The 27,826-nt window shown below is 27.7% G+C and overlaps 3 protein-coding genes across 3 annotated transcripts; 1 reads left to right on the top strand and 2 right to left on the bottom strand.

Moving 5' to 3' along the window:
• Nucleotides 1-8,043: 8,043 nt before the first annotated feature.
• Nucleotides 8,044-16,265, bottom strand: LOC123296146 (nucleoporin Nup188). Its single transcript, XM_044877608.1, has 10 exons — nt 15,433-16,265; nt 14,800-15,007; nt 14,467-14,739; nt 13,436-14,113; nt 12,346-13,258; nt 11,264-12,261; nt 9,824-10,102; nt 9,623-9,762; nt 8,849-9,065; nt 8,044-8,790 (listed from the first exon to the last, which is right to left on the bottom strand). The coding sequence occupies exons 1-10, from the start codon at nt 16,263-16,265 to the stop codon at nt 8,095-8,097; spliced, it is 5,235 nt and encodes a 1,744-aa protein (XP_044733543.1). The 3' UTR covers nt 8,044-8,094.
• A 1,801-nt stretch (nt 16,266-18,066) lies between these two features.
• Nucleotides 18,067-19,835, bottom strand: LOC123295555 (39S ribosomal protein L19, mitochondrial). The gene is made up of 5 exons (XM_044876944.1): nt 19,680-19,835; nt 19,399-19,608; nt 19,206-19,339; nt 18,624-18,812; nt 18,067-18,363 (listed from the first exon to the last, which is right to left on the bottom strand). The coding sequence occupies exons 1-5, from the start codon at nt 19,732-19,734 to the stop codon at nt 18,106-18,108; spliced, it is 846 nt and encodes a 281-aa protein (XP_044732879.1). The 5' UTR covers nt 19,735-19,835; the 3' UTR covers nt 18,067-18,105.
• Nucleotides 19,836-21,094: 1,259 nt separating this feature from the next.
• On the top strand, nt 21,095-25,401 carry LOC123295142 (ADP-ribosylation factor GTPase-activating protein 1). Its single transcript, XM_044876373.1, has 7 exons — nt 21,095-21,292; nt 21,380-21,661; nt 21,739-21,983; nt 22,737-22,851; nt 22,912-23,034; nt 24,425-24,645; nt 25,140-25,401. The coding sequence occupies exons 1-7, from the start codon at nt 21,233-21,235 to the stop codon at nt 25,357-25,359; spliced, it is 1,266 nt and encodes a 421-aa protein (XP_044732308.1). The 5' UTR covers nt 21,095-21,232; the 3' UTR covers nt 25,360-25,401.
• The last annotated feature ends 2,425 nt before the right edge of the window (nt 25,402-27,826 follow it).

Below are 27,826 nucleotides of genomic sequence, written 5' to 3'. Positions count from 1 at the left end.
AAAAAGTTCAAACCAAACTCATGTAGGTAATAATATTTTTTGAGAAAGTATTCTTAAGTCATAATATTTAAATGCAGGACACGTTTAGAATTTTTTTATGAGTAACTTTACAGGAAAGAATTAATTATGTATTTGATAACGTGAATCTAATATGTAATGAAAAATATTTGCAAAACAAGAAAAAAAAATTTAAAAATAAGTATAATTATAAACAAATAGTGTTTAAGTCCTAGATTGTAAGGTTTAGATAGTTTATGTACGCATGTGTCAAAAAAAAAAAAAAATATTAATACGAACGAAGACTGGAACATCTCTTTTCAAACCAAACTCTCTGTATGAGTGATATTATTAAGAACCAGGTGTACTGATTTAAGAGGCATACACTACTTACTAATTAAAAATAATTTCTACATGTCGCTATCTAAAGAAAAAAATAAAATGTTTGTAAAAAAATTATAAATATCCAAAAAAAAAACTCGTAAATGGATAAAAAAAAACGTTCTCAATAATTTTTTCGCTCTAAAACTCATATTATACAAAATAGCTATTTTCTATTTTTTGAGAAAGTGACCTTTGAAAAATTAAATTTTTTCGATAAAGCAACGATTTTGTGTCCTACGATTTGTAGAGGCTAGAATTACACACACATAATGTTCTGTTATTTGTTTCTTACAATAATAAACACATCTAGGACACACATTGATAAAACATATTTGTATAGAAAAAAAGTATATTTAATGAAAAATAATAAAAACTACATTTTTTTATGAATAATTGCAATAAAAATGGTTTTTTTATAAACACACTTTAAAATATTTGTACGTGAATATTTCAAAGGACATGCAATATTAGGTACAAGAGACTTCATGTGTAAGATTTAAAAAAAAAGTATTTTGTATTATCATGTTACTGAGACTGATTTCTTTTTAAATCATTTTCCAGTGAAACTTCTTTAGAAAATGTACAAAGTTTTCAAAAATGGGAAAGGACGAAACATAAAACGGGTTTTTTTAGAAATATTATAGCAGAAATATTAACATTCAAAGGTAAATGTAAATATTCATAACAACTATCTAATGTTGTTAGCCGTAGTGGCTCAGTTGGGTGAGGGGTAACTAATTCCCATGGTAGCGGGTTCGATTCCCGCCGCCACAACAAAAAATAATTTAATGAATAGTTGTGATGTAATCTTGGGCTGGTATAGCGATGAACTCAGCCTCTCAAAATATTTGAAGACCTGAAATTTTCTGGGAAAAGGTGGTAAAACACATATATGGTATCACAATTGGCCCTATGGCCTAAGTATGTCCCTCGAGGACAGCTACTATAACCTAACCTATGCACAAATCGCAAGTATTTGAAAACTAGAGGAAATTATACCATGCTACCTTTATAGTTCCCAAAATACATAAATTAAACGAAGTTGTTTAACAGATCCCTGGCTAAAATTTGGTATTTTTTGTAAATGGTATTTTGAAAACATGACATATCATTGGCTAAAGAAGTTTCATTTTCAACTGTGTGTCCCCATGAGGGAAATACACTTTTCAAAGCAATAGATTTTAATAATATTAATACAATTCAGACAAAAACAGTGATTTCTTTTTATTAGGCAAATAATTTTTATACAACTAAAATAAAATGCCCCCTAAATAAGCAAATAGTATTTATGACATTTTTTTTATTTAGTGAGTCAACATTTTTATAAAAACCCAAAACTCTATTTAGAAAATATTCAAAAACAAATGTGATGACTTCAGCAGTTTGTCCAAAAATTGGAGTTGCTCGTAAGGCGAGTATACACCTGAGGAAAAGGACAAAATTGATTAAAATTTAGAAAACTGGTGAAAAAAACCAAATAAAGTCTTCCTGTTTTCGATTTCGAAATTGTTGATAGAATTCTTAATTAAAAACATCAGTCCATGGTATAAATTACTTTTCTGTTAATGTATTTATAGATAAAATGGACATTTTCGCAAAAGAAACATTTGTATGTGTAATATCTTAATTATCGGTATGTAGAGGAATTTAAGGGAACTAATTTGTTGAATGCGACGGAAATGTGTTGCAGAAATTGTAATACCCATATTAATAGTTATTTACGATACCAGTGGGATAAAAGCATTATTAACGTATGCCTGCGAAATTTGAACAATAAGTGCGTATCACGAGTTGGACAACCGCAGAAGTACGTTAATAATGCGTTATCACACGTGTATCATACAAAACTTTATCTACGTCTCTAAAATGTGAAAATAAACGATAATTATTATTTAAAATTTGTCATGGCTTATTGGAAAAAATAGAAAATTAAAAAACGTACTATAGTAACTGAATTCATTACCGCCCTAGTGTGGGAATGATTTTTTTAAGACACCAGGGCGGCAATGAACTATTTTTAACCCACGCATACTGAGTGAGAAAAGTATTTCTTTCTCACGGGCGATATAAATTATATTACCAAGGTTAGATGTTACACATATTATATTAGTGACTGCTGTAAAGGTTCATGTAAACTGTTGCTAGATTCGCTTTACCTAGAGCACTCTACGCACTAGCTTGGCCTCTTGATAGCTATGGTTAGGACAAATCTAGCAATAGTGTTTATTTTGTACCTTCAGGCTCATTATTTTTTTTAGTTTTCTTTGATATTAATTCGTGTCAGTACCATATTAACTCAATATACTTTAACACTATTCTACACAAAGTCCGTCTGTTGAATGCCTCAATAAATACCCTGTTTAAATAATTAAATTAACTTTTTGTTCAAAAAACATTATAGGATTAAAGAAAAACTACCTAATAAATGAAAATTTTTGATTCATTAATTTTATATGCAATTTTCTATAAAAATTGTACAAAAAACTTCCTCAAAATATTTAAAAAAAATAAAAAAATATTATATAAAAAAAAAGCATTCCTATATTAATGTAGGCATTTTAGTAATGCATTTCTTTTTCCAAGATCAAAATAAGAATTTATACCTACATTTAATCTAAAATTAGGTATGAAATAAATGAAAGAAATACGCTTTAATGTTACAGAACACAAAAAAAAAAAAGTAAAAAATAAAATTTAAATGTGCATGTATGTATGCGTATTTCAAAAACATAACAAAGAAAAAAAAAACATGTGTGAATGAATGTTGTAAATGTTAGATAAAATTTTAATATGTATAGATTTTAGTGTTTGTAGCATTTTGTACAGCTGCATGCTTCGTTATTAATTATTAAAATGAGAAAAAAAAAGTTCAACAAATAATTAATTATGATAATTTGATCGTATGTAGAGAAAAAATCCTCAAAAAAAAAGCGTTATTAAATTTTTAAAATAGGTTATTTAAAAAAATACCTCCTTTTATATTTAAAAAAAATTATTAATTATTATTGAAATTATTATTGTTGTAATAAAAATTGAAGGCACATATTTCTTTGTCTTCGGAATTCCATTTATTTAAAATTATGAGATTATGTTTAGATAATTTTTTTCATTCACTGTTTTGTTGTTGAGTGTAGGAAATTTATTCGAATTACTCTTTTTGAAATGAAAATGTAGGATTTAAAACGTGGTCGGATCCAAATTACATATTTCCTGAAAGGTTTGTGGAAAAATTGGATAATTAGAGACAATTTAAATTCATTGATCTGCAACGTTTCGTCTATTTATATAGACTTTGGAAAAATGGAACATAGTTAAGAGTATTACAATTTATGTCCGTTAAACCAGTGTATCGAATTTTTTTGCATTTTTTTACGATCTCGACTTCTAAAGTAATACTAAATTCTTAGAAAATACAAATCGATTTAAATTATCTTAAACTTTGCAACTTTTATACTTTAGGTTACAATAATTGCTGTATTTTAAATACAAAGAGTTTTCAAGTATTGAAAATAGGAAAATCATTTTCAGAGTTATATTGATTTAATTTATATTATCAATTTTGAAATTTGTGTTAATCGTGTTTAATTTTCGAATTTTTAAGCTCCAATATTAGGAACTTATAAAATCTGCAGCAATTAACAAAATTTAAAAAAATTAAAATCTGTTTAGGAGCTACGATGCAACAGAAACATAGACGAACAGACACACATAGCGGTTAAACTTGTAGCAATTCTCTTTTTGGTTCGGGAGACATCTAAAAAATTTAATACAAATTTTTTTTTAAACAACTTCAATATTTTATGAACTTCCATATTAATGCGATTATGATAAACAATTAAGAAAAATTATTGCTAATTAAAAATAATTCCTTGTTTTTATCGAATTTTAAATAAAAACATTGTAATAATATTAATTTTTTAATTTTAATATAAATGGAACAATTTTTATGAATTTTAAATGTTGAATTATTATACACCAACTTAATTAGTCGGTGTTTTAGATTAGATTTTAGCCCTCTTAATAAGTAATGCATACGATCAACACAGATAAATAATTATTAATTGATTTATATTTAATTATTGCATTTATTAATTAATAAAAAATATGTAAAAAAAAAATAAAACTAAATATTAACAAAATACATATGAAACGAAATTTTATACGTGCTAATTGGGATGTAAATTAAATATATGTTCATTCTAACTCCTACCTGAATGCTATATTATAATATATTTGTCATTGTACAATTTTTTCATACGGTCTAATTTGATCGAAATAATCATTATTATTCATAATATCTCTCATTATTTGCTTCTGTATAGCTATTCTGTATTCATTCTCAGATTGGGTCATATTTTTCTTAATATGAGTTATGGATTAAAACAAACAATAATTATTTTTTAAATGTGTTCAAAAATTTGCTGTTACTTTATATGAGCATCCCTATATTTTTATTTTTCTACCTATTCTAATGTAATTTCCAAACTATTATTAGGTTGTCAAGAACTTCACGAAATTCACAATATTAGTAAAATGAATTCTCGGGTATCAGTTGATTTTTTTGATAATTTTTCACCATGATGTTTTTTAGAAAATCGTTACATAAGTTCGAGAAATTTAAAACGCATCTTCGTAAACATGGTGGAATAACATTCACGATTCGGACTGTTTTTACTTTGTACTCTATCAATATAGTCACGGTTGTTGTGAAATTCGACATATACTTTCCTCAATTCCTTAGAAATATTTTTCTCTTAAAACTTTGGTAGAATGACCATTGGATTGTTAAGTTTTTATACCATGTATATATGAAATATACATAGTATATTAAGTTTAGTCCAAAGTTTGTAACGCCTAAAAATATTCATGCTACGAAAAAAATTTTGGTATAGGTGTTCATAGAATCACCTAATTAGTCCATTTCCGGCTGTCCGTCCGTCCGTCTGTGGACACGATAACTCAAAAACGAAAAGAGATATCAAGATGAAATTTTTATAGCGTACTCAGGACCTAAAAACTGAGGTCAAGTTCGTAAATGAGCAATATGGGTCAATTGGGTCTTGGGTCCGTAGAACCCATCTTGTAAACCGTTAGAGATAGAACAAAAGTTTAAATGTAAAAAATTTTCTTTATAAAAAAATAAACAACTTTTGTTTGAAAAATTTTTTTGTAAACTTCACTGTTTACCCACGAGGGCGCTTATTAGGTGCAAATTTTATAGTATGCATTAATATGGGAATATCACTCTGTGTGTAGCTATTTAAAAGTAGATATCTTTTTTTATTAACATGACGTCAAAAAACAAACGATTGCTTCATCAACACTGTCTATACATGGTATTTCAACAATTAACTCAGTCAATTGTTTGTTTTCACTTGTTATATAGATCAATTTCACGCATACATTTACTGGTGTATATGTATGCGCGGGTATCCGATCGGTTGAGATAGTTTGGAAATACCTTATTATTATTGCATTTATATTCTAAGCATTTGGAAAATTTTGATGAAATTAAGACTTAAAGTTTAAATTTTATAATTAGTGTTAAGGTAACTTTATACCATATTGTTTGATACTTTTGTTACCTTGTACATTTTTAATAATGTTTCGTTCACTTATTGGATCTTTTTTAGAATTCAAAACAATTTTTGTTTTTAATTTTAATTCAATGTTTTACAACTTTTCGTAATCTATCGATAAATCATGAATTTACAGAAATCGCTTTTTGTTTTTCCATAAAATTATTTTTAATATTGTAAAAATTTGTTTCAAAAGCTATTTAAAACATGAAATCGAATAACATTACATAACACTCTTAAGACCAAGAAAGTAATATTTACATTGTATGTGTGTCATCCGGTCAAGTTAATTTTTTCAAATTTTTAACGCATGAAAATGTATAAATATTAATGCACTTGTAATTACGTGTTAATTGTAACACATTTGAAAAGAGTTAGTAGAAACTGAATTTGCTCATCAATCTAGTGCAGGAGCATTAAATTACATAATACATTTCTTGCGTCAAAAACTGCATTTAATATGTTTACTACACCGAATCACCCACGTAAAATGTGTAAAAATAAAACATGATAAAAATTTAATTTTTTAGATTTGTTTTCAATTTTCACAATATTTTAAATTGGACACTTTAAAAAATGTTTTAACCCAAAATATATCATCACAAAAGAAACATAACAGCTTCCATTAGACATATTATGTAATATATAGCATTATTTTATAAACAAAAAAATACTAATATTTTACACTGATTAAGAAAAATAACCAATCTGTGTTATATATTTGTTCTAATTTGTAAGAAAATTAATATAAAAAAAATAAATATATTCCATTTGCCTATATGTGAAAAAAAGAATCTTCATGTTCATGTTGTATTTTTTTCTCTTATTATAAAAAAAATTGACTTTAAGGCCTCTCCTTATTATCAATCAAATGATTGCTAAGTATTTTATATAAGAGAGTTTATATTTTATTATTTTGTATTTAGTTCAATACCTACGTTTTAAAAATAAGACTTTAATTGTAATTTTTATTATTAATATATTTAAAACAAAAAAGCACAAATATAATTTATTTCTATGTGTGGGTTGTAAACTTGTAAAATAATTATATTTATGCAAATTTTATCATTATTGATATTAGGGGAGGCAGTACGGTTATATAGCTTGTAATCTGCTCAGTGCAAAATAAACGTACGTTCCTGTTAAAATAAATTATTAGTTTTATTTTATAATTCCTTGTGTTAAGTATTCCATCCACCGACAAATCCCAACCCGACATCAGAGTTGACCACACATTTTTAATTAGTCCGCGAACATGCTTCCTGACCCTGGCGACCCTGGCTAGTCTGGCCTTTATGAAATCATTTACCAGTTTTCAGTTTAGATAATTGAGATTTATGGAGGTGAGTCCAAGAAAGACAAAAAGTAAGTTTACTTCGATACTTAAAAACTGGTTATTAAATCGTAAAATCAAACATAATGTGTTTATGGATTATTTTTATTTAACGTAATTAGGAAACAATAAATATACGATAAGTCTAAGATCGTGCAGAACTTTAGACGATATAAAAGAGAGACGTCAAATCAATCATATTTTTGTACAAGTTTCATTTAATTTCGAAACAAATTTTTTTTGTGATTTTCTCGATTTTTTTCTTTAAGAGTCTCAGATATGTATCAAATTCATTTACTTGAATAATTTTAACACAAAATTGTAAAAATCGGACCCGTTTGACGAAAGATTAATAGTTTCAGTAGTTTCTGAGATATCGACAAAAATCATATACGATGGGTGATATTCCACAATTTTTTTATCGAACAAAGAAATTGTTGTGGAATTGAGATTGGAATTTTAGAAACTTGATATTAATTCGCAAAATCAACCAAATTTTCTTGTTCACAGTTTATTTAGGGAAATAAGAACCCAAAAATCATACAAATCTAAATCACTTAACAATTAGATGAATATTTTTCGGAGCATCTTCAGACTTTTTGTGCAGGGTTTTACACGATATCTAAAAAATTAATAACTTAATCGTTAACTCAATACACGCGAACTTTCATCTTATATGTTATTGAAAACAAAACTTATTTAAGAATACGAGCAGGGTAGGTAAAAAAAATTTTATTGAGACACAACAAATCTTATAAAACTCAATTAGTTTATTTTATCAAAAAATCGTATAAAATGTGTTTAGTATTCTTCGCGTTTACAAATTGATACAAATAAGTTCGAAATAAAAATAAAATAATCAGGAAAATCAAACTTAACTTTACTTAAAATAACAATAGGATCACCATCTGATTGTGAACCAATTAATTCTCGTGAATTTTTCAAATAAACATCAACAATTTGTTTTCTCAAATCAGAAAACATTGTCTTCTCTAGCGTATACGGATTAAATTCTTCTTCATAATATTGTAAGCTCAAATCCCTAGGTTCAATAGTGACTTTTTCATGTATTGGACTGCATCCAAGTTTTATTCGTGGTATAACTGAATAATCTTCGAAACCACGAGAGGACCATCCACGAGAAATGAGTTTAACATATTCATGAAATACACCAAGTTCAGAGCTAATTTCTCTGCATATAAGTTGTCGATTCTTTCGTGGTTCTTGCTTATCAAATAAATAAATTAGAGTTTGTGACGCGAGCAGACTTAACATAACTTCCAACGCCCGTATCGATTTATTTTTATCTAAATGTCGGAACCACGATGTGTTACTTATGTTCACTGACGGTGATGATGGATACAAATCCGTAAAATCAGAGTTTGAATTAATTTTCGTACTATTACTTGTAATTGAAGGGCCCAAACGTTTTCTGGGGCTTAATTGACTACGTGACATTATTCCAGTATTCTCATTTTTTGACTCATCGATATATATCTGAAAAATAAATATTTGTAAAACTAAAGCTACAAAAAGAATAATTTGCAAAACAAACCTGTTGTAGTGCTCGAGAAAGTAAATTAATTGCGGCCATTATTGTACCAAAACTTAATTCTACATCATCATCATTTCTTAAATTTGGTAAATTGAATTCCAAGTCTAATATGATTGAACTTGGTTCCATAAATGAACTGTGATTGCAAAGTAATGTCATTAATGGTGGAGATTGTTTTAACAAAACTTGTGTAATTTTGGTGACAAGATCAACTAATCTACAATGAAAATAAATTTATTTCAAAATAAATGAATTTTATAAAGTTTATAATCCTTAACGATGGAATTATTTCTAAAACTACCCTAATCTACGTTGTTTTAAACACACGTCCGTTAGTGTTAAAAAACCTCTATCAGGCATTAAAATTGACGTCTAACAGCATTATAATTCTAAAATCGTTGAAAAAACGTACGTTAAAGAGGGGGTTTTAAAATTATCATATATTTTATCATATTTTTGCATTCGATACTTTTAATGAGCAAACTGGCTATACACAATTTTATAATGATTTTATTAGTTTTTAGACGAAATCGCTGTACTAAAAACGGGCACCTCCACATGTATTGGATATTTACATAGTCTAACTCCAAAAAGTTGTCAAAAAAGATTGAAAATAGAATATGATAGTTTTTAGTGTCATCTGGAAAATTTACGCATATGGAGTTGGCTGATATACGAATTAAGGTATCGAATTCAAAATTAATGATAAATAGTAAGCTAAAAATTAGAAGTAATTCCATTTTCTATTTCTAAAAATCTAATTAACAAACATACTTATTTAAAATATCAATAATTCGTGTTTGTGATATTGGATCATCAGCATTCGATGTGTTATCATGATATTTATAACTTTGAATATGATTTGGTCGTAATAATAATGCAATTGTACAGTATAAACCAGTTGTCAATGCTTTCTAAAATTTTATATAGAAAATCATAAATCGATATACATTTAATATAAGTCAGCTTACTTACAATAATTTGAATATATGATTCGGCATGATAAGGTTTCCATTGTTTTTGAAATTGCATTATTTCACATATAAAGGTAACTGTAGATTCAACAACATTCAATGCATTTAGATCGATACTTTGACGAATAAGTGATAAACATTCAATCAAATAGCCCTCATGAATCACAACAAATAACAATGCATCTTCTAAAAATCGACTTTGAAGTTTACGTAATAATAGCCCTACTATTAAAATTACTCTCTGATATAATGGGCACCATTCATCGGTTGTCCACAAAGTCTGCAAATTGAAAATGATTAATCATAAAAAATTTTTATTTGGATAGTGTGTTCAAATATACTCGTATTAAATGGTTAGGTACATTTCTTTCTTTCAAAATAGATAGCTTAACTTAGTGTGAAAAATGCATTAAAAATATGTTTAATCTGGTTATCAGATGGGGGAAGGTCAATCTTATAACATCACCTGCTTTATTATTAATCCAAAAAAAAAAAAAAAAGAAAAAACTTTGTATTTCTTTGTATATTTTAACCGTGCTAATAAAATGCCAAAATTAAAAAAAAAAAAAGTCAGTAAAATGGAAAAAAAACATAAAAATTTCATTTGTGATATGTATCTTCTTTTCTTAGGTAATTAAATAATATAATTTGGGTTTTTTAAACTATCGCCTCCCGTACTATAATCAATTAAAAACAAGTGAAAACAAACAATTGACTGAGTTAATTGTTGAAATACCATGCATAGACAGTGTTGATTACTCTATCACATTACACATACATACATGCCACGTATACGTAACTGATATCTCCAAATAATAAATACTATACAATTTACCCCTAATTTGCGCCCTCACGGGTAAACAGTGATGTTTACGAAAAAATGTTTCAAACAAAAGTTGTTTATTTTTTAATAAGGAAGATTTTTTATATTTAAAATTTTGTTCTATCTCTAACGGTTTATAAGATGGGTCCTACAGACCCATAGGTCAAGACCCAATTGACCTATGTTGCTCATTTACGAACTTGACCTCACTTTTTACGTCCTGAGTACGCTGTAAAAATTTCAGCTTGATATCTTGTTCATAGGAATCTACAAACTTAGGACTAAACTTAGTATACCTTGCATATTACATATATGAATGGTAGGTATAGAAAAAAAAGAACAATTTTGTCTTTCCTCGTATATTTTAACCGTGTAGATAAAATATCGGCCAAGTCAGTAAAATGGGAAAAAACATAAAAATTTCATTTGTGATTAGTATCTTTGTCTTATCTAAGAAAATGATATCATAACCCATCGTGTAGCCCTGGACTAAGTAATTTTATTAGTGCAATGTTTCAGGGGGCTAGTGAATATGCACCAAATGATATCACCATGTAGCTACCCCATTTACTTGCCGATTGTTTTATATAAGAATTTATTTTATCTATAGTTTCTTACCTCATTAAAAGGATCACGATTTTTGAGCATTAACTCTTTCGGTGGTAAAACTTTCAACCATAATTTCAAACTCAACTCACAACTTAAAAATTCATCTGCATATCGTGTTTTAACTAAATGCATAACACAATCTAAAATTGTTAACGTAATAGGTCGAAGATGTTTAATTTGCACAATCGACTCTAAACACTGAACTAGACGTAAACACAGTTTCATGTGTACGCAACTGCGATACAAATCAGTCATATCGTGACATACAATTAAAATTTCATTTAATAAATTAATTTTTAAAATTGATTCTTGTTGAGTTGATAATTCGGTATCCAATTCTTTTTTTTCAACTTCCATTGTAGTTGAAGGCGATCGATGATATGTCTCTAATGAATTCAATTCATCGCATGCTAATTTACAAGATGAATTAAATATTTTTATGGCATAATCCTCATTTAATTTAATTTCATCTTTTAACAAACGTGTCATGCACACTGTAATTGACAATACAGCGGATCGAATACGTCTATGCCAAGCTCGATGTGAATTATGTGTTAATAATACGATTTTGGCGAGATACCGAATTGTTTTTGTACGATTATCGAAAATACTTTCCCTCCAAGCACCTAACATCAGTATATAAAGTTCAGATAACACGGTAATTACACGACTATCTTCCATAATATTGATTTGATCCACAAGTGCCTTTAAACAAGCATGTCCCATCATAGATTTTGCTTTAGGTTCCATAAAATTTGGATATCGATTTATTATAATATTCATAAAATCTTTCCACGATTGTAATAACGATAGCCAATGTGGACAGTTATTTTCAACATCTTGCGAATTATTTCGAATTTTTGATGAAATATTTTCTTTAAAAATATAATTAATCCATCGTTCGAAATAAATTTCATTAGGATTTAAAATATTTTTAACTACTGCTTTTAAATTTGCATCAGTTTCATATATGGTCATGTATAATTCAATACTGATAATATTAAAAATTTGTGAGTATGATTTTATTAAACTAGTAATAATTTTAAATTTTAACGGACTACATAATTTATCCCAAAATTTATCACTGTTTCGCATTACAGATACAACAACTTGTTTTTGATTCTTCCATAATTCATGAAACAGACTCATCATAGATCGTAATGTTGGATCACCTAAAAATTCCGTTTCTGATGACATTAAATCGAGAAATTCCTCCATTAAACTTAATAAGCTCTCTTCATCAGTTTTATTATTTTCTTCCAATGATGATTTTGAGAAGAATGTTTGTGTCAATCCCGGTTGTTTTTTAACACATGCAATTATAAAATCTAATATGGCAATTTTTAAATCATTTGATTCTTCTTTATTACGTAATCGATGAATAAAAACATGTCGAATTTGATCGGAATCCATATCAAAACATCCATGTAAAGAAATTTGTATTTTCAATGCAAATTTTCGAAGAATTCGACAAGAAAGCACTGGTAATTGTTTATGAAATATGTGATCCATGTAGCTGGCAATATTTCGAATAATTTGTAATGTATCTTCCTCCTTTGGTTGTGTGAACATAAGAACTTCTAATGGCATGTCATTCTCTCTGCTGGTAATCAAAGATTTCTTTTGGAAAAGTAACATTAAAATCGTTAACGACATTTGAACAATATGCAAATATTGTATAACTTCGCCGGATACCCAATTTGTTTCTGATTGCATAATTAATTCTAAATAACGATTTCCACGTGCCACTATGTTTAAAATCACTTTGCCATTTGTAATGTGCAATAAATCGAAAATACATATTTTTTGTAAAATTTGAAAATTATTATTTTTGTTACCAGAGGATTCTCGCAAAATATCAAACAATAGCGAAATACTATTGTATAAAATTGTTTGTTCAGGGGAACTAATATCGAATCTCCAATCAGAAAACTTTGGTAAAATATCTTGTAAAATAAATATTATTCCTGGTATTTCGAAAGCATCAAAATCTCCTTTATTTTTCTGAAAGAATATAAAATTATTGAATGAAACTATTATATTTACTTTCATTACTTAAAGCTTGCAAAAATTACAAAGTATTTCTTTGAATCATTTGCTGCATACTTTAAAAAATTTTGTATTATTGCTTTATTATTCAAAATTTCTAGAGTTAAAAAATTGTTGAATCTTATAGCTTACCTCAAATCTAACTCGAAGAAATTTTAAATAAGCTTCCAATAAATAATATTTGTTGTGAATAATTTCGTAATCTAAAATTAATTCAAAAATTCGACCCTGGATGAAATTTGTGGGTTTAACAAGTTGTTCAAACGGTAAGTAACTATCAACTAATACAGGAAAAAAACTATATTGACGTAATCTTTCACAAATGTCATCAGTAACTGATATTTTATGCAAAGCAGCCATAATTTCTATTATCAAAGCATAAACTTTTGTATTTGTATTACGTTTTAGTAATAATTCATTAAATAACTCAAAAGTATTATTTAACGGCTTAACTAGATCATTTGTTAATTGATTTTTTGATTTAATATTATTTAAAATTGTTAGCCAAAACTGTAGCCCATTTTCCACTTCTTTGAAATGTGATTTTCCACCACCTCGTACTGATTTTATACACATCGACAATAAATGTGAAAATACAACCCAATAATTTGATTCACATTGTACATGAACTGTTTTTGGATTGTGTTCTGGTTCAAGAATACAAACACTTCCTTCGGGAATGCTCTGTTTATTTATTACGCAATAGTTAGTGCGAAAATAATAAATATTATTCTTGCGAACTAAACATTTAGCTACACTTTGTGAAAATGGAATGCAAATGCCAGGCATTTTGTGTGTTTCTTCGAGTACCTAAAAATGATATTATAATTATTTACAAAACAAATTAAAAAAATTATTTCGTACATTTAAACCCGACAGCGATTTCAAAATTTAATCATATTACAGGATGTTCAGTTACTAACAAAAAAACAGCCTATGACTGTAATATGATATCAAAAAATCTGATAAGTGAATCATAAAGAGTAATTAAAAAATAGTCTAACACACTTCTGAAATAGATTCTTTGCATCAAAAGAAGAAAAACATTTAATATGAAGAATGTAGAATCAAGGATTGTTGGGCCCCGGTTACTTGTTCAGTTTGGTCAATAGACGGAATGCGTGAATTCAAGCATAGAATTCTGATATTTACATATTAAATACCTTATTATAACTATTATTATCAGCTAGGGCTAACCCATTGGCAACCAAACTGTAACTATTAAAATCAGTTGGAAAAAACCATTTTTCTCTCGGTATCGACATTTGTTCATCTTGTTCTTTCCAATAATGTTCAGCTGTTTCAGAATCCTTTAAAACTTGTGATAAACACTGCGTATACACTTGTTCGTTGCCTTCTTCGCTTTCTCGATTTCTTATCAAATGTAATAAATTGTAAACACTTTTACGAAAGATTATCGATGCTTGGGATTTATCCTAAATTTAAAGAAATAATTATTCCAAAGGCATTTCTTTTTTCATAATGACTAAACAAACCTTGAATGTAGTGCTTGTGACAAGTACTCGCAATTGTTTGAGTGTTGCCGTTACAATATCCTTATTTGGCTTGAATTTGATATTAAATCGAATTAACATCCACGATAAAACAATCGATGATAAGTCATCACCAAATTCGTTAGATAAACGAGTTATCCAATTATCTACATCCTTTTTAATTGGTGTATCCCACTTTTCCACATTTTTTCTGAAAATTTCAATTCAAATAAAGCATTTAATAAAATGTATAAAAATTTTAAATGGTGTAAAATAAAATTAGTATTTTATGAATCTTCGGTAAACTGAAAAACTAATTAAGTCGCAAAAACGACTTTTTTATGAACTTCGTCTGACAATCGTGTATTAAGCTTGCCTCGGGTTGAGTTATTGGGCAGTATTAATATGGATCTATTCTTTTTTTGTTACCCTTTTTAATTAAATAACGCCAAATTTCATGAAAACATAACAGGATGAAGCAATGGGGGTCATTCAGAGCTTATTTTTAAGTCACATTTAGAGTAACGATTAAATGAGTTTAAATGATTTTCCCATCTTTAGGTCGTGAAGTTTAGAAGCTGCCTTAAATTTACATTTAATGACTTTACTACTTATAAGGTATAATAAAATACTTACTTCACTAAAGTGCTATCTAATATGCAAAGAAGTAATGCAATTTCACAGTCAGTTAAACGTCTTTGTAAATGTTGTGGTATCAGGGCAGCCTCATTAAAATAAATTGGTTGTGTTCCAAATCGATGACAACTAAATAATTCTAACAAAGAAATAAATTCCTCTGGAGTAATATTATTCGTTTTATGGGTTAAACTGATACACTGTAATATTTCAATTTGTTCCTGTAAATTTCGTTTAATCCATAAAAAATGCATTTCTGCGTTCATATCATCACTTGAATTAATATTAACAGATATTAACAATTTTAACTGTGATATTAAAGATTCTCTGAACACAGTTAAATTACAATCTTCGATAAATTCCGCAAACTCTTGACGATATGGATGGTTAATATCTGTGTGATACTCCAAAATAAATTTTAGGGTTTTTAAATAGAACATACGTTCTGATGTATAAAAATACCAAATATCGCGTAATAATTTACTGGAGGTATCATATGTTAAAGTTAAATTTTGTAGTGTGGTCGGTGTTCCATGAAATTCGCATAATAAATATTGTGTGATTATTGACCAAGCAAGATCTGTGGTCACATCGAGAAAAGAGCTTAATCGTTTTACGAAATCCCACAATTTTTCATTGATATTTGGCTTTTTTTTTATGTTATGGTTATCTTCACTTTGTTGACTTTTAAATTGATGTAATCCAACTAGAAAAAAATCTTTCCAATCGTTCAAATCTTTTTTCACAGCATCTCGAGCTGTGGTTTGTTGAACGCCAGAGCATGTTAACCATATACTTTTCCAATACGGCAGATTTTCTGATTGCAAGTTCATTTTAAAAAACAGTTTTTTTAGATGTAGTAACAAACATGTAAGTTAAGCGTAATAAACAATAATTATTATATCACTTTAATAGTTTTACTAATTAAATTATGATAATATATGGTTTTTCTAATTTAAATTTGTACTTAAATATTTTAGCCTAATAATGTATAATTCAATTTATTAATTTTAATTAATAAAAAACTTCAAGAAAAACTTGACATAAACATTGGGATACGTTCTGCAATATCTGTAGAGTTTAGGGTAGTGGTGGCGTTCATAATCATAGAATAGCACAAGGCATACATTTTTTTCTTAAGTTACATTTTAAAGCGTTTTCAAAGTGAAGAAAGGCAAATTAAAGTGTACTTCTTATGGAAATTATAAATATAATGACTGCAACATTAGCACAAATGTAGTTACTGAAAAAATAACAGTGCTTCAAGTATTTACTTATTAAATTTTAGTTGTAAATTTTAACTGTGATTGTTTGGTGATCAAAACATATCTCTGGCTGAACAACTTCTGAGTTAGTTCTCTTGTGTAGCAACAAACCAAGAATTGACAAAATTTGTAACGAAATCGCAGAAATTACTGCGTCGCCGGTGTTTCTTTTGCACCGAACTCTTCGCCTCTATCACGGTGCAAAAGGAACACAACTGCCATCTTTTTGACATGTATTTGGTTATATGTAGTTGAGTGTCCTTGCATAGTGTCCATGCAACAAACTGTCGAAACTGTTAACTATTTTGCAGAGCAATTGCACAATAGAAGTATTTTTCAAATTTTTTATCTATTGTGTGGAGGGTAGAGGTAGGGAGTATATATACCTTCTGTGTAACGAAATGTGACTTTTTAAACAGCCTTATAATTACAATGGCGGTGCAGTTGCAGATAAATACAATATACATATATACAGTACAGTTCTTAATACTATTTCGTGGACACTTTTTGAGTAGCCACATGAAATTCAGGAATAGAGATCCATACTTCTCCAATCAATAATTCCATTCGGCAGTTCGCTTGCCGCATCTTGTGTGCTGCGTGAATTCAACATTACAGGTAACTTGCGAAACGAAATTAGATTAAGAGAAACAGATCTGTCACATGCACTGTATAAAATTATGATTAATGATTGAAAAATCTTCAACACTAATCTCATAAACTCGTTGGAAAATATATCGATAGTCTCGAACTCGTTTATTAATTGCGTTTAAGGTGAATTTACATCGCTCGAATCGAGCGAATGAGTATGTTCGTAGGTAATTTATTTACCGATTGTAAGCCTTTCACGTTAGCCATATAGAATATATGAAGGAAGAAGAGTTTTTATGGCCGCTCTCATGTATAAAACTAAAAAGGAATGTGTACTGTGTGTTATGGTTATGTGTTACTGTGTGATTGATATTGTAAGTGCTGAGTCTGACCTGCTGCTTGTATACACATATACAATCCCTCTTTATTTTATACAAAAAACGTCCATTAGAACTCTTGTTACTTCATATAACATAAATGGTTAACAATGCGGTTTACAAACAGTATATTACTGTGGTACGAGAGAGATAGATGGTATGGGGTGCTAAATTTATAGCCACTTTAAAAAATCTACCATTTTTTTAGTTCGCACATTTTCTAACGAACAATTAGATAAAGTCTCTTCACTCAAATTAACAAAACCGTTAACTTGCGCAATAAGCAATGCAAATATTGTAAAATACCCATTGCGAAAAATCTGATTGATAATGGAAAAAGGAGTGAATATTAAACAAATGGATAAAATATCTACAATTTTAATTACAAACACAATAATAAGTATAAATTTATCATTAAAAAGTTAAACATTTAACAAATTTCAAGCCTTTTTCTTGGGAACAACGAAAGTACGTTTCCGTTTTAATTTCTTTCTCGTAATCTCAAGTTGATGTAATTGAGAATGTACTTCGGAAAATATTGTATTTTGATCTTCCTCTGGTATTGTTGCTTTATATTGTTTCATTAAATCATATTTTTCCCATGGAGTAGCACGACAATCATCATATTCCAAGCCATCTACTCCTTTCAAGTCTTGACGTTGCCATCTTTCTAGCCAAGGTCTGGGTTTTAACTTAACCTGCAAATATTAATTATTTCCTAGTTAATACATGAATGTTGAACCATAATATAATGACCGCTCGAATAGAGTGGACAAATTTTATTTACATATAAAAAATAAAAATGAGACAAATTAAGATATTTATTAATGTGCATGTGTAATTTTTCTCGACTGATGGCAGGAGAAGATACTTCAAGTATACATACATTATGAAACAAGTATAAGTTTAAATTTGGAAATGTTCTGAACAGTTTAAATTTTAATGAAAATTGTTATACCTTTGTAGTATTTATAGGTACGGGAGCACCTTCAGGCAAATATTCTGGTTCCATATTCACATCAAATGTACTGTATTCTGGTAAAGCGTCTCTTAAGTATAATAATTTATCATCTAATCGTTTTTCTAAACGTAATACTTCAATCTTTTGTAAAGTTGGATCGTACATTTCATACATTACTTCAATACCCTGAAAAATAATAAGTAACTTTAAATTGTTTGGGTCGTTTAATAAAAACTTGAATAAAAATCCGTCTTAATATTAAAATTAAACAAAGGCTATTTCCAAATACAAGTTGAAATTTTTACTGTGTAAGTATTCGCTGTTTAAAACGATAATTAGGTAAGTGTGTAGTCAACTATTATGATAGTATTGAACGTGTAGAAAGATTTTCATGCGACAAACAATCAAGAGAAACAAAAAACTACAAAAATTCTGCTGTGAACAACTAATTGCAAATTTTTTAGTTAATATTTGTGATGTAGTTAGTTTTAATTAGAATTTACCATCTACTTCTAATTAATAGAGCCCCGACCTTTGGTTTGCAAAAGAAAATTTATTTGAGTAATAAAAAATACTAACTTGATTATCAATCACGTTTCGTATTATAAATTTTGAACGAAGTCCACACCCCTCTCTATGTATACAAATTCCAACGAATCTATTTACTTTTCCAACAGAATGAACATCCGACGAGGTGACTGCTAATATTGAACCTAAATGCGATTATTTAGTTAGCCCATTAAACTTTTATTATCAGCCCTAGCATACATACCCACATAAAATTCAGGAATATCAATATGTGTTCGTCTTTCAATCATGTCCGAACGTTCCAATTTTTCTCGAACAGCATTTCTCCATTCTGATTTTGGATCTGGTAAAAATTCTCTGTAAGCGAATCTAAGATTTGTTGTAGTAGATGTGTCAGTTCTAGCTTTTGGTTTAAGTTCTACATCAGGTTTTACTGAGTAATAACAGCCCCATACTAAAAAAAATGTTCAGAATTTATAGGTTATCTTTTGGTGATGTTGTGTATTTAAAAAAAATAAAAAATACCTCGTTTATAATCGATTTTATTTTTAATATGACGAAAAATAATGGTGGAATTCATTATGAATTATATTTCTTTAAAATATAATTCAAATAATTTTAATACACTTCACACTTCATTGAAGATTGAAATTTTCATTTTTATCCAACTGTTCACAGGACAGATTATAGTTTTTAATTTAAAACAGATCTGCAACTCCCTGTAAAATTTTTACTATTTTGGTTCTCTGAAGGTGCCTTTCTCCAGGTGGCTCTACACGTTATATTCGTGTACGGCCATCTATTAGTTTTGATAATAATTTATCCATTTCAATGGTTGTTCTGGAAACAATATTTTATATACTTTTAAATAAATAAACAATACTTCTTTCAAAATTCGTTTGAATGTCATTAAAATTATTGTGTGTATTCTCAATTGATTGTCTTTATTCACATTTTGTGGATTATTTTAGCGCTTCCAGTGAAAAATTTTTTCGTTAAAGGGGGCTGTTATTACTAATTTGCTTCTAAAGTTCTTTACATGTTAATGTTATAGAAATGTCAAATTAAAATTATTGTAAAACACGAATTAATTAAACTTAATGCATTAAAAATTGTGAAAATAAGAAATCAAATTGCACAAATATTATTTTTCAAATGTAAATTATCATAATTATTTATTTAAATTTGTAGGACAATAATATTAAATTTTCAATGTAAGTCTCAAATGCAATCCATACAATTATATATGCATCCATACAATTCTATAATTAAAGTAGTGTATCGTTACCATGGAAACGAAACTCACGCACGGAGCGAATAGTGACATTATTTAAGTATTTTGGTCGTTTTCATTATGCCCCTGTTCAATAAACTAATTAGTGTAATTTAGTCGTTTTAAGTGTGTTTATATTATTTTCCGATTATTTTATGGTATGTACTGAGTTTATTTTAGCGCTTAGGTCTTGTTAATCGTGTTGATTACATTTAGGTAGTGTTTATTTGTGATTATAATTGACTAATAACGAAATAAAATGGTTTAACATTCCATTTAACTTACATCAAACTAATCATTGTTATTAATAATGTTCATATTAAAATAAATGCTATTTTGTTTCAAATATTGCAATAAATTATTATTTTATTAATATTTGTTATTTTATTTAAAAAACTTCACTTTTTTATTTATTAGAAGGCAAATAAATACAAGAAAATTAAAAAAAAAAAAGAAAAACTGAATAGAAATAATTCAAATAGTACCTAATTCCCGCGGGGCTTTTTGGATAACATTTCATGTACAGTAGAGTTGCCTATCTATTTATGTAATAAATAATAATCTGTGCTACTGTTTTTCTTTAGTGTTTTTGTATGTCCTTCTTTGAATATTTAAATCCCCTAAATACGTCAAATGACAAGTTTTTAAGATTAAAGATATCCGTACACGTCTGCAGATAAGTTCTTAACGAATGTTGTTAATTAATTAAAATTCAATATTTTAATACAATAAAAATTTTAAATAAAATAATCAATTTCGGATAGTTAAATATAACTTTAAATTTAGGACTGTTAAATTGATTAATATGGCAAGTCCTCGAACACGACGTGTTTTACAAGAATTAAAACAAACCAATTTAAATAAAGTAATATGTTTATAAGTTTATTTTTTTAAATCACAAGTGATTTTATTCTTCAAGTGAGTTATTAATCATTTATTCTGTTATTTCAAGGAATGTTTTGAATGTGGAGCTCCGAATCCACAGTGGGTTTCTGTCACATATGGTATATGGATTTGCTTAGAATGTTCGGGGAAACATCGTGGATTAGGTGTACATTTATCATTTGTACGCTCAGTCACAATGGACAAATGGAAAGATATTGAATTAGAAAAGATGAAAGTAGGAGGAAATTTAGCAGCTAGAACCTTTTTCGATACACAAGATGATTGGGATCCAACGAAACCTATTCAACAAAGATATAATTCAAAAGCAGCTGCCCTTTATAGGGATAAAGTAATACATTTTTAATACTAACATCCAAAAATTCATTATTAATTACATTTACTGATTTTGACATTCATTGTTTTTAGATTTCTACAGTAGCACAAGGTAAACCTTGGAACGAAAAAACATCATCAGCACAAAATTATATTGGTGGCCTGACAAGTGAATATAAGTCTAGTAACAGTTCTTATTCGAGTAATTATCAAGGTAATTCTGGAGGTGATTCATATCAGACCGACGGTGGTTATCAAAATTTCAATGGTGCTGAGTTTAAAAACCAAAAAGAAGAATTTTTTGCTAAGAAACAAATGGAAAATGCCACAAAAAGAGAGTACGTTTTTTATATAATTTTCAACAGAATAGAGAATATTCAAGAAATTTTTTTTACATTTGCTACCAAAATATGAAAGTACCGTAAAAGAGATGACAAAAAATGAAATTAAAATTGGCCAAGAAGTGATATAAGCATTTTAAACTACTAATTAGATAGAGATATTTGACATAGTATTTGACACCACACACTATGTTTGCTATAATAACTTAGTTAGTTTCTTAGGTTGTTTTTATAGTTATTAGAAAAATAAGTGAAAACAAACAATTGACTGAGTTAATTACTGAAATACCATGCATAGACAGTGTTGACTACTCTATCACATTACACATACTATTAATTCCTATATAATAAATACTATAAGGAACATTTTTAATATTTTAACTTTTGTTCTATCTCTAACGGTTTAGAAGACGGGTCCTACGGGACCAAGACCCAATTGACTTATGTTGCTCATTTACGAACTCGACCTCACTTTTTACCTACTGAGTACGCTGTACAAATTTCAGCTTGATATCTTTTTTCGTTTTTGAGTTATCGTGCCCACAGACGGACGGACGAACGGACGGGCAGCCGGAAATGGACTAATTAGGTGATTCTAAGAAGTTCTTATTTCACGAGCATAGATTAAAAAGAAATTATTTTTAAAGCTAAGCGATGTATTAATAATTAAGTCAATATTATTTTTGGTATCACTGAAGTTATAAGTATTCCGATTATTTTTAATTTTTAAAATGTTGTTTCTATTATTAGTGATCTTCCACCAAACCAAGGAGGACGTTATAGTGGTTTTGGATATACTAAAGAAGCACCCCCAAGAAGCCAATCTTCTGAGTTAATTGATTCAACTTTATCAAGTCTAGCAAGTGTAAGTTTTTTTGAATGTTAATAACAAAAACATTTATAATAATAATTTAAAAAAATGTAGGGATGGTCTTTATTTTCGTCGTCTGCATCGAAAATAGCATCTAAAGCATCGGAAAATGCAGTTAAATTGGGTGGAATCGCCACACAAAAGGTAGCTGATTATAGTGTTACTGTTAGTGAAAAGGTATTTTTTGTGTTTTTATTTTTTATTTGTCTTTTTTAATTTTATTTTTTCGAAGTGAAACTTTTTTGGCTCAGTGTTTTAAAAATTTTCCAAAGTTTCACTTCTACTTTATGATATTCTTAGAATATCCTACTTTCCTTTTTTTCTTTTCTTTTTTGTACAAAAATAACTCATTTTTTTACAAATTTTAACTAATTTTTAAAAGTGTATATTCAACCAAAAAAGGTAATTACTTTGTATATTTTTATTGTTGTTTTTTTCATCTAGCAAAAATAATAAAATTATTAAACAATTTTAAAGACAAAATATTTATGTGTTACAATAATTTGATTAGTGTACTTTTCGCCCAATCTTGTAACGAATAACTCAAAATTAATTAGGGATTGAAAGTAAGGATTTATTACTTAAAAGGTATGACTTCTGTTTATACTAATGTAGTAATTTCTTAAATTCTAATAAACTGGTATGGATTCTCATAGACAAAGCATAAAATATCTGTAAGAAGTAAGGATGAAAAATCTTTCTTCATGAATAAATGTGAATTATTCTTCTAGAATTGGTAGTATTTATTTGAATTCACAAAAATTATTATGTGAAACTGACTGAAAATGTCGGTTAATTTTGAGATTCTGCAATAGTTAGAGATTAATCATGGATTTTTAATTATTTATTTGACATTTTTATATCGAGTACTTTTAGTATCTAGTATTCAATTAATTTGGCCAGTCAAATATTTTGGAAAATGATGTAATTAAAATATATTCGTATATCGGACCAGTTTTCCCATTATTAAGATAATTCAGAAATAAATTGGGATAACGCGCTGAAATTTTACTAGCGTTAAGTGGCTTTGAGTTCTTAAACGCAAAATTGATCTTATAAATAATAAGTTTTTTCAAACAATTAACTGTATTAATTATTACAAGTTTTGTTTATGAAAAGCTTGTGTCTCATTTACTTTTATTGTTTCTCGATAATAAACACTTTCCCAAAACACATGTAGATTAACTTCTTTCAAGTTTTGTTTATGAGAAACCATTCCTTTAAAAATAAAATGCATTCTGTTTATTATTTTTTGTAGAGATTACTTCTTATCAGTACAGTGTACTAAGTTAAGACATGAATGAAAAAAAAACTGTCTGAACTGAATGTCTCAAAAATTATTGATGCAAGACATTAAAAATCGCGGGAAGTAAACTCTATTGAGATTAAACCATGCGTTTGCAAATGTTTGAATTTGAATTTTCATTAATAGATTTTATTTCAATTTTTTAATTACGTTACTACTTTACTTTCGTTTAATGTTTCAATATAATGTTTAGCCTCTTAGTTGTTTCGTACATTTTTTTTTTCCCGTATATTTAGTCTAATTTCTTTCTCGAAACTTTAGGTGGGTGATCTAAGCAAAAAAAGCTGGAGAGATTTGGCTGGATACACTTCACCAACAACAACACATCCATCATACAATTCTGACCAATACAATTACAATGATAACGATTTAGGACAAAATCAAGGTGGTGGTTATCAATCGTCAGAAGCACAAGAATATTCATCATGGTCACCGAAAGAAAGTTCGCAAGAATGGGGTTGGAATAACGAACAATATAAAAGGTACATAGATTAAATAAACATCATGTTAGAGACACTGTTATACGGTATTGAACTTTTAAATTCAGACTTTGGCGCCATAATAGCACGTAAATAGTCGCCCAAACAGCTGTGTTATGTTCATTTATTTTCAACATGATAGAAGCAATATAACAATCATTGAATAATATTTTTTAGTTTTTTAGCTGAATATCTTAATAGTGTGATAGTAAATTTTTGATTTTAAAGCTTATGTAAAGCACTGAATTCGTGTGACTGTCATTTGCCTGTTTGATGAGTGGTATCGCTGCCTGACTATACAAAAAACATGCGTTTGAAACTCACCCAAGACAAAATATTTTTTAAATTATTTGTAATATTTTTTTACATTCACGTTAATAATTTCAATTTACAAATTATGAAATTTTAACTATTCAAAAATTGTTCCAAAGGTTTAAATTTTCAGTTTTGACGATAGTCCCCATTATATTTACCTCATTGTATGGTTTCTCTTTCAGTAATGAGAGTATAAAATCAAGTTCTTCAAAATCATCCATAAAAACAAGTGGTTCTACAACCGAAATATCATCCACAACGAAACAACAACGTAGCAGTAGCAAAAGAAAAGAGACCAAGGATTTGTTAGCTGATCTAGATGTAAAAACAAATAATAGTAAAAATTGGAATAAACAAAAAAGTGAAGATGATGATGAACTGTGGGCCAGTTTAACTAAATAATTTTTATTTTTATTTGCCATTTATACAAATATTATTTTTTGTTTAGTTTTGTGCAATTTTTTATATCAAATCTATTCCATTGAATTTTCAATTTTTAAGTATTTTTAATTTGCTACACAAACAGTTTAGTTTAATTTTCATCAGTATATGTTTGTGCATTCCTTTTAATAAAATGTATTTAATCAGAAAATTAAAAATATTGTTAAATATTTAAACAAAAAATTGAAAAATGACATTTCTTCAAAGATATAAAAAAATGTTTGTCCATATAAATAAATAAAACGAAAATTATATTATAAATATAAATTTTACTCCACTAGGTCATATAAATGTACTAACATTTAATTAATTAAGACCTATTTTCTTCACTTATTGCTAACCGAGGATTGAATCAATCACAATTTGAAGATCGATTCACATGAAGAGTCTCTATAAAAATACGAAATATTTCCAGAAATAGGTTGCGATTTGGAAATGTTTTGAATTTCAGTAATTTTTTTATGATTTCTATAATGCTAATGACTACCTTCATGGTTTTTGGTAGGTAAAAACAAAGACGATATTCCAGCATTAGAAACGTGTGAAGGCAACCTAGGTCGATAGTTACATTTTCGTGGAAAAATTTTTTAACAAAAATAGTTTAATTTGCCGATATTACAGTATACATGCGTTTCAATTTTTAATTCACATTCAACAATAGGGAACTTGTACTTAAGAAAAGTACGTTTTTTTTTTTTTTTTTTTTTTTTAATTTTACATTTAATGTCGTTCCTGGCATGAGATTCAGTTATTTATCATAGAGAAGTTGCATGTTTTTTTATTTTACTCAAAACTACTAAGAAATATTAAAGAAAAAATTATTTTTTTAATTTATTTTTCATATATATTTTACAATTGAAAATGGTTTTTCTAAACTATAAATTCAAACGGCAGTGACGTCAACACATCAATGCAAAATAACATGAATAATGATAAATGGTTTCAACGGGTATAAATACGTCACTATCAATAACAAGTCGTTATTTTTATTAAATAATATAACTATTTTATGGATAATTTATTTTTATTAATAATACTTAAGATGAATTATTATTTCATTTCTATATGAATTTGTGGCAAAAAAATGGCAACTTCTCTATTGTGGTACTGTTACTAAAATATGTCCATCTCTATCCAATGATTTGAATATTGCATGGTTGTGTATGTGTGAGGTTAGTGGAAAAATGTGTAATTATATTGTATAGGTTTCATATTAGTGAATTCGTAATTGATTCCGATTGATTGAATTGATAATTTTCTATCCAATAATGGAACTTTTTTATTAGGATCTCCAAAATTTGTTGATTTATTAGTTATTAATATATCTTTTTTTGGAAACGATTGGGCTTAGAGAAACATATATTATGAACAAGTTCCCTGCTAATACCTATATAAATAACATAACTAAATCAAAATGGGTTGTATTTATTGACACCAGTAAGCTAAAAAGTCATAATTGTTTACGATTGGCCATGTTGATTTAGTGCTTATGTTGATTTTGTTATTACTTTAATGGTAACAAATTTATTCACTGCCAAATGTTGAAATTGTTTGAAAATGAAAACTAAGTAACGTATTGTTTCTACTTTAAAATGATATTTTTTCCAAATCAAATACAATGCAAACAAAGTAGTTTAATTTATAATTTTAAGGTTTAATTATTACTTTTAGTAAAATTATTTTCAAGTTATATTTGCAAGTATAGAGCTACCGTACAGGAAGGAATTGCAATTATAAGTTATGCGTTTTTATAAGTTTAAAATATACAAAATAGTTTAATATACAAAAAAATAACAAAAATACAAATCTTTGAATTTATTAAGCTAAAAAAACTACTAAAAATGTTTGTGAAAAAGAAAACACCATTAAATGTTTTTTTTTTCTTTGTAAAGCATACTGATCCACCGTCTTCCCCCATTTTACATTTAGGGGAAAGTAGTCTCATTTCAAAATAAATTCAATCTTCAAATTTTTGTATAATTGAATTTGCATGATCACGTTTGACCACCATCAAATAATTAAAGAACAAAAAATACTCAAGTGAATTTCTCTCCGGAAATGCGTTTGGCCTATAGTCAAAGCTACTAAGTATTAATATTATATACAAAAAATATTTTCACATAATAATAATGCGAATTTAAATCAGAGAGAATTCGCGATTCCAAGAACCTATAGTTATAATTGTTTCGGGATTGAAAATGAATGGTATAAACATCTATTATATTCATGATATAAACAAAAAAATTAAAGAACGTATAATCTATTTTATATGATCATTCACAGTTCTAGTTCGCAAATCAATTAGTATAAATTTTCTTTTTTGTCATTTAAATATGCTCTAAGATAATGTTTACACCCTTCTCACGATTTTATATTTAAATCGATAGAGGTCAGTTCAGTATATTGAAGTTACGAATAGACATCTTTT

This window comes from Chrysoperla carnea, chromosome 3 (assembly GCF_905475395.1).
Source record: "Chrysoperla carnea chromosome 3, inChrCarn1.1, whole genome shotgun sequence".
Lineage (NCBI taxonomy): Eukaryota > Metazoa > Arthropoda > Insecta > Neuroptera > Chrysopidae > Chrysoperla > Chrysoperla carnea.
Note: the sequence above shows the minus strand (reverse complement) of the source record. Positions and strands in the feature narration are given on the sequence as shown.

Bases quoted from the DNA above. Each gene is read 5' to 3' on its own strand.
- LOC123295555 (XM_044876944.1), bottom strand. From the start codon at position 19,734: ATGAATTCCACCATTATTTTTCGTCATATTAAAAATAAAATCGATTAT. The intron at 19,340-19,398 runs GTATGTATGCTA...AATCGCATTTAG, and splicing joins TATTCCTGAATTTTATGTGG to GTTCAATATTAGCAGTCACC. The intron at 18,364-18,623 runs GTATAACAATTT...TAATATTTGCAG, and splicing joins TACCTATAAATACTACAAAG to GTTAAGTTAAAACCCAGACC.
- LOC123296146 (XM_044877608.1), bottom strand. From the start codon at position 16,265: ATGAACTTGCAATCAGAAAATCTGCCGTATTGGAAAAGTATATGGTTA. The intron at 13,259-13,435 runs GTAAGCTATAAG...ATATTCTTTCAG, and splicing joins TTCTTCGAGTTAGATTTGAG to AAAAATAAAGGAGATTTTGA. The intron at 10,103-11,263 runs GTAAGAAACTAT...TTCAATTTGCAG, and splicing joins ATCGTGATCCTTTTAATGAG to ACTTTGTGGACAACCGATGA.
- LOC123295142 (XM_044876373.1), top strand. From the start codon at position 21,233: ATGGCAAGTCCTCGAACACGACGTGTTTTACAAGAATTAAAACAAACC. The intron at 22,852-22,911 runs GTAAGTTTTTTT...AAAAAAATGTAG, and splicing joins CTTTATCAAGTCTAGCAAGT to GGATGGTCTTTATTTTCGTC. The intron at 24,646-25,139 runs GTACATAGATTA...TTTCTCTTTCAG, and splicing joins AATAACGAACAATATAAAAG to TAATGAGAGTATAAAATCAA.